This window comes from Cyprinus carpio, chromosome A2, assembly GCF_018340385.1.
Source record: "Cyprinus carpio isolate SPL01 chromosome A2, ASM1834038v1, whole genome shotgun sequence".
NCBI lineage: Eukaryota > Metazoa > Chordata > Actinopteri > Cypriniformes > Cyprinidae > Cyprinus > Cyprinus carpio.
In genome coordinates this window covers 1,540,076-1,547,310 of record NC_056573.1, presented here as the reverse complement: position 1 = coordinate 1,547,310, position 7,235 = coordinate 1,540,076, and the positions used below count along the sequence as shown (strand labels likewise).

At 38.9% G+C, this 7,235-nt stretch overlaps 1 protein-coding gene across 1 annotated transcript in view; it reads left to right on the top strand.

Moving 5' to 3' along the window:
* Positions 1-997: 997 nt before the first annotated feature.
* Positions 998-7,235, top strand: part of adcy1b (adenylate cyclase 1b) — a 36,847-nt gene continuing 30,609 nt past the window's right edge. The window contains exons 1-3 of the mRNA XM_042768652.1: positions 998-1,845; positions 5,226-5,375; positions 6,384-6,502. Coding sequence (XP_042624586.1) covers positions 1,273-1,845; positions 5,226-5,375; positions 6,384-6,502 — 842 coding nt within the window. The 5' untranslated portion in view covers positions 998-1,272. The remainder of the gene's footprint in view (positions 1,846-5,225; positions 5,376-6,383; positions 6,503-7,235) is intronic.

The window sequence follows — 7,235 nt, the reverse complement described above, 5'->3', positions numbered from 1 at the left end:
GCTGCAGTGACAGCACTATTTATAGCATCCCTTAAGTGCATCGCTTGAACCTGCTGAGGTGATTTTTCACGCGAGATGATGCAGTTGTGAGAACAGGTGACAATCACAGACTGATGGTGTTTTCATACACCTGAACACATATCAATATCACATTTATCAGTGATTGAGCTTCATGAGCGAGCGATGACGCCTCTGGATCATCAGTGCAGAAAAACCAGCTGAAAGCTTCTGATTGGATGCTTGAACATCGGGTTTGTAGACAAATAGCGCATGAATTTCAGTACAAAACTGACGTTTTGATTAAGTTTTAATGAACTCATAATTCACAAAGTCATGTGAGGCACGCAGCGACAGAAGTTGACTGCAAAGATTCCTCTTGTGTGATTTTTGAATGACTGCAGTATTATTCCAACATGTGGAAAAGAGTCGTAATATACAATTAGTGCAAATGCTCAATCGTTTAATAACTTAGCATAAAAGAGAATTAGATTCTGAGAAATATGCAACAGGTAACACTTTATATTAAAGTGACATGGTTACACGTTACATGTAGTATCAATAAATAATGCATAATCACAAGCACCTAAATCAAACCTTAATTCTATTAACCACATTTAGTTAATTATTACTTTTCAGAATTTTGTGTAATTACACTGTAACAGCAACACCTTAAAGTGTAACAAACCATCAGATGTTCATTTAGCAGATTTGATACATATTTTCATATTGATTTATTGATTTTTTCAGGTTTTTATTGGTTTATTTTTTGGGAACTCTTTATTCTACAGTGTCCTTGTTACACCAGTTACATGCAACTAACCCTAAATTAAACCCTAACCCAGCACATTAATATTACTCAGTACTAATTTGTGTAATAACAACGTCCTCTTATAAATGTTACATATGCAACTGCGTATGCGACATAAAAATCTTACATTTTGATTTATCGTCATCCTTTGGGTCAAGGACGTAACGATGCGACTGAAATCCTGAATTGCTAATAAACCCTAGTGCAATCTTAATGCATTTCTGCCCTTGCTCGTTGCCGAATTATCCGCAATGGTTTACACGCCTCAGAGATCCGCGTGTCAATCAGCAGAAATAGCGAGCGGCGCATCGCGCAGGCGTGATCCAGTCTGAGCCGCGCGAGCTCGAGGCCAGTCGCTTCCGTCTCTTCAGCTCTACCTCTCCTGCCGGACACATGCACACCGGCCCCCGGCGACCCCCCGCGCCTCTGCCGCACCTGTCCGGCGCGTGAATGGCCCTCCCGCCATGGACGAAATGCCGTTCCAGAAAGTCAAGACCCGGCGCAGGAGGAGCCACTGCCCGCCCGGGGTCATCGCGTGCGAGGACGAGTTCGACTGCAAGGAGCTCGAGTCGCTCTTCCACAACTACAACCTGAGGCTCGACCAGACGTGCACGCTGAAGGCGCTGTTCGTGCTCATCCTGCTGTCATCCAGCCTCAGCCTGCTGGAGCTGCTGCTGTCCGGCGCCAGCCTCACCATCGCCAAGGGCTCGTACCCGGTGCACTTCGTCGTCTTCATCTCCCTCTTCATCGTCACCAACGTCAAGTACCTGCAGGTTAGCCAACTGCAGCAGATCGCGCACTTGAGCCTACTCTTCTGCTTCACCTTCTCGGTGCTGTGCTGCCCGTTCCCGCACGTGTCGGGCGCCGCGGGTCCGGAGCAGGGCGTGTGGCAGCTGCTGCTGCTGACGTTCGTGGCGTACGCGCTGCTGCCGGTGCGGACGCTGCTGGCGGTGCTGTTCGGGCTGCTGGTGTCCCTGTCGCACACCATCGTCACGGCGACGTCTGTCACGGCGAAGACGCAGCGGCTGTGGAGAGCGGTGAGTTCAGCACTGGACAGCGACCGTCTCACGTACACAGACTCTGGGTTACCGAAGCCTCACAGTGCAGGCGAAATCTGATTGGAACCGAACCGACTCGTTATTTTATAATTCAGTCATAATTTAAGGTTTTTCAGCTGAAACCATTTTGTATCTGATCAGCCACTTCTCATCAATGAGTGAATGTGCAAAAAAAAAAGTTCTGAAAAGTTACCATGTTTTTACTGCACTTTAATTTTTTTAAAAATTGAGAAATTCTTTGAAATGTCAAATTAACCGCACCAAAAAAGAAAAAAAAAACTATGGTGCAAAATATATATATTTTTTTCAGTATTGATTAGAAATTTTATTGGAATACATCACTGTAAAATCTGAGAATTACAGTATTAACCCCAATGGAATGAATAGAATTTAATTAAATCCCTTTGACTTTATAACTAATGATTGCTCATAAACAGTCCAAATTTATGAAACCTACATGTTTATTTGTAACAAAACAACATAAATATTATTCTTAAAAGTTTCAAATGAAATAACTTCATTTTTATTGCATAAACCTTCAGTAAACTGCATAAACTTTCACTGTCAGATGAAAAAAGTTATCAAGTTTTCATGCACTTCAATGGTTCAACAAAGTTCAGTCCAAAAAGTACGTGAGACATGGGTTTTGACATGAATATAACTTTTACAGAAACTAATTTTGACACCTAATGAAACTTCATACATATCAAGGTGACCCGAACATGAAACATATTTTTAAATGGTTATAAGGAAAGAAGCTGTGTGGGGTTTTTTTTTTTTTTTTTTTTTTTTTTTTAGAAATGTTTATGTTGCTTCTCTGAGCCAAAAATGTACCTGAATGCATTATGAGCATTAAGATGTGCCTCATGTCACCAGTAAAATTACTTAAACTGTTTAACTTGAGCAGATGTTACTACATAAAACATAATTCAGATTAATAAAGTGCAATCATTTTGCACCTAAATTTTACAAGAAAATACTAGGCCTATTTCAGTCTCTGTCACATTTAATCCAATGCCATTTCTTTATAATTATATTTCTGAGTGAAAGTTGATACAAAGTAAATCCTACTCCATTTTTTAGTGTATTTCACATCGTGATACATGATTTGCAAGAAAATTATGTTTCTGTTTAAAACAACAGGTGAATCACTCCATGCAATCAAGTCAGTATTTCAAGTTAAATGCACAAACATGCCTGTGTAAAAAATCTACAGTCTGTAAATCTAAATCTACAGTTAATTTATTAACTTAAAAAATCATTACCTTCTGCTAACTTAGCTGCCATTTGTATTTTCTGCGGTGTTTGATTTATTGCAGTCAGACTGATTTTAAACAGAAAGAGTGTTATTATCAATCACCTTCTGAAAGGTTAAATCTTTAGTAATGTCTGTAGTCTGGGTTTCATTGTGGTGCAGGACAGAATGTGGAGGAAAAGTAACAGCTCAGTTTATCAACAGTGTTAATGCTGAGCCACAGAGCTGTTTCAGCTCAAATACTGTTTATGACTGAACAGTTTCAACAAGGATGCAGCCGTAACAGTGAATTTACACTTTACAATTGAGTAGATCAAGATACTGAGACTGAGGCTGTAATAAGACATAGAGAATGTGTGCTGCAGGTTCACACAGTATCTATAAAGTCCTCCGCAGTGGCTCTGAAGGACAGATGGTCATCACACATTCTCCTGTGTGTGTTTGAGAAGCGATGGGTCCAGAGACCAGCAGCAGAGCGGCTCTATGTAGGACGGCTCTGAACGGAGGCCAGACACACTTCTGAAAGCTATTTTAGCACAGAAATGAGGAGGAAGCTCTGTGCAGATGATCCGGACAGGATCCACAGACTGCGTTAGGTGTGAGTTAGGCTTAGAGACCAGCGCTGTGTGAAGATCCTGCATGTGGGACACACTCACTAATATTATTTCATATTAACCTACATGCATATATAATGACAAAAGTCATTATAATGGGTTAAATCAGGTAGAAATAGTTCTTTAAGGTATTAGTGTAATGCTGCTGCGTCACTCATTACTGAACACTGATGCTTCATTGCTCTGTCATTTCACGCTCAGTTTCACCAACAGTTGAGTAATGAATCGATTCACAGCATGGTTCAAATTGTAACACAGGCATAAACATAATGGGTGAAGTTATGGTCACATATACTGTGGTTCGTCTACTTTTTAGGAATCCATGCAGTTGTTAATTTCAGATGAGGGCAAAAGCTTTCCACACAGATTTCACATCGGATTCAGCTGGTCATGCAAATATGCTGCACTGACCAAACGACAGCTGCTTTGTTTCATACTTTTTGTGCTACACTATTGACTGTAGGCCATATATCTCTCATGTGAGCATGCTTAGATGGTCAGTGTTTAATAGACGTTCATCATGATGGAACAGCAGAGAAATTACTTGAAGTTCAGCTACCTGAACAATAACTGCTTAAATCACTGTTAAGATTTGGTTTTATTCTGGAATGAGAACAGGTTGAGTGTGTGGGTCTGTGCACTTTAAGTGTGTTGCCAAATCTTGTAATCCTGATACTTTCAGAAAGTAGACAGAAACACACAGTACTTCTGCTGTAAGGGGCTGTTCACACAGAACATATTTTGCTTTTGAAAACACGAGACATCAGTGGAATGGAGGAAAATGCAAGGTCTCAAGAGGTGTTTTTTAAAAGCTGAACTTTTTAATTTCAGCACTGTGTTTTTAGAATGTTGTGTCACGCGTGAGTCATTGCAAAAGACACGAGATGTGAGCCCAGTGGTCAAAGATGTTCATCTACCACGTGTTTGCATAGAAAAGCAATGGGAAAGCAGTGCAGGGGAATGGAAAAATGTGTTCCATGTGAAGTCTCCTCTGCTCACTTCAGGCCTGTTGGTCTGTATGTAAATCAGTGAGTTTTCAGCATGTGAGAGAGAACAAGGCCAGCTAAATAAAGGCTCGGTGTGCATGTCCTCTGATAAATCTAATCCAATAAAGAGCAGATAGACTCACATCCCTGAACTCTATGACCTGCAGCGAACACAAAACCAGCTCTGACCTCACTGAAGAGGACAAACACATGTCAGAAAAGTGACCACACAAGCACACAAACTGTGCATAAATCTGTAGGGACAGTCATAATGTAAAAACACTTTCAGGAAGTCATTCATGCTCCAAACACAACTAAACTACATCTATCCAGCAGTCATACTCTAACATAGCTGTACGGTGTGGAAGCCCACACAGCAGTGATCTTTAGTCGTCATCTATATTAAACCATTCATACAGAAGCATATATCATGCATCATATCTAATATAGCTTGTGTCCTGTCAGTGATTATGGTTTCAGAGCTGTTGTGTTTGTGTGTTCCAGCTGGCTGCGAACACTCTGCTCTTCACCAGCGTGAATCTGTCGGGTCTGTTTGTGCGGATCCTGACGGAGAGAGTGCAGCGCAGAGCCTTCCTGCAGGCCCGAGACTGCATCGAGGAGAGACTGCGCATGGAGGACGAGAACGAGAAACAGGTCACGCTCTTAAAACCAGCAAAACTTCGGTGGATGGCTTTATATAGAATGACACTTTAAATATGTTTTGGCTCATTAGGATAGTTTGCACAGAGTGTTTTAGTCATGACAGCTTCTGATGTTGTTTTTTTCAACTAACAAACCACAAGAGCAGAGGAAATAAATAATCTGTATATTTTTGAAACTAAACTAATTAACTAAATAATTGGAACTCAATAAACACAAAGTTGATTACTCAAAACAATTAAATTGTTCCAGCTAGCAGAGTGCTGGCATCGGAACCGATTAATCTCGTCTATTTCAGCTAGCATAGCACATGCTTAATGTCATTTATTTAGCAAGTTTATTTTAATGGACGAGTGAAATGTTACTTGTCAGTTATGGAGTGAGATTAGTCTCAATAATAATTCACGCAAAAACACAATGCAAACATGCGTAGCACAATTCACATGCAAATGCAAATACCAGTTCACTTGCACAAAATAAGAATATAGTGTATATTCATAAATATATTCATAAAATACCTTTTACAAACACAAATAAATTTATTCATAAAATACCTTTCACACAAATAGTATTATTGAGACTAATCTTGCTCCAAAGTCACTGGCATTAACCATGAGCTCCACTCTTCAGCACTTTACAGACGTTTACAGACGCAACAACATTACAGAAACTCTTTTAAATGTGAAATATAAAAAGTCTTTCCCATCACTAAAAATTACAGTGCAAAGCATGCTGGGAACTAGAAATTGTGCAGTTAACAATACAGTTTTATTAAGTTACTTACTTATTTTTAAAAAAAACATACAATATGAATCTTATGTAGTGATCAACTTTATTATGTCAACAGAATTCAATCAATAAATGTGTTTTGTTTATTAAACTTGCAACCATGCATTAAGTTATGGTAACAGGTTCCCTGAATGTCATCGACTGTATAATAATCATAGTATTTCCTGAGAAAGGCTCGTTCAGTTCTCGCTGTCTCATGTGTGTCCCATGCAGGAGCGTCTGCTGATGAGTCTGCTGCCCAGAAACGTGGCCATGGAGATGAAGGAGGACTTCCTGAAACCTCCAGAGAGGATCTTCCACAAGATCTACATCCAGCGGCACGACAACGTCAGGTAACACGGCTGACACACTTCATTTCTAGGGTTTGTGTAAATGCAGTTCCTGTGAGGAAAGGAGCTGCTTCAGTGGCTCTAATGATCACAGATGCTGTTTGAGTGAGAGTCTTAATCAGGAGTGATTTCTGATTTCATTCATCAGTACACAGTCATACGAGTCTAATCAAACAAATCTAATGGAAAATCATGGTTTTGTTCAGTTTAGTTGTTTATTTTGGTTTGACGTGAGTGTTGAAGTGTCTAACCAGCTTTACTGCAGAAATTATTCTGGGTTTTAATCTTTTTTTTTTTTTGTTTTTTTTTTTGCTTTTTTTTTTCAAGTAGTCAAGTCAGCCAACATTTATTCTATGGCGCTTTATACGATAGAGATTGTTTCAAAGCAGCTCCACAGAAATAAACTGGAAAATAACAGAAAAGATTATACTTATTTAAAACCACATCACACTAATAAATATTAAAATCTTTCAAAAGTTGTCTTTAATTAGTAAGTGAATTAAATTAAACATTTACTAACAAAATGTTTTACTTTTTACTTTTATCTTAAGTGAAAATCCTACTTTCATTTTATAGCTAATATAATTCATGGTTTAAAAAAAAGAAAATTATATATGTAAAAATATATATACAATTTTATTTTATTGAACTACATTAAGTAAAATCTGAAGAAAATAACTGATAATATTTTTTCTTTGTATGAAAGTTTTTGTGTTTGAGAAAATTAGTTTTTTGG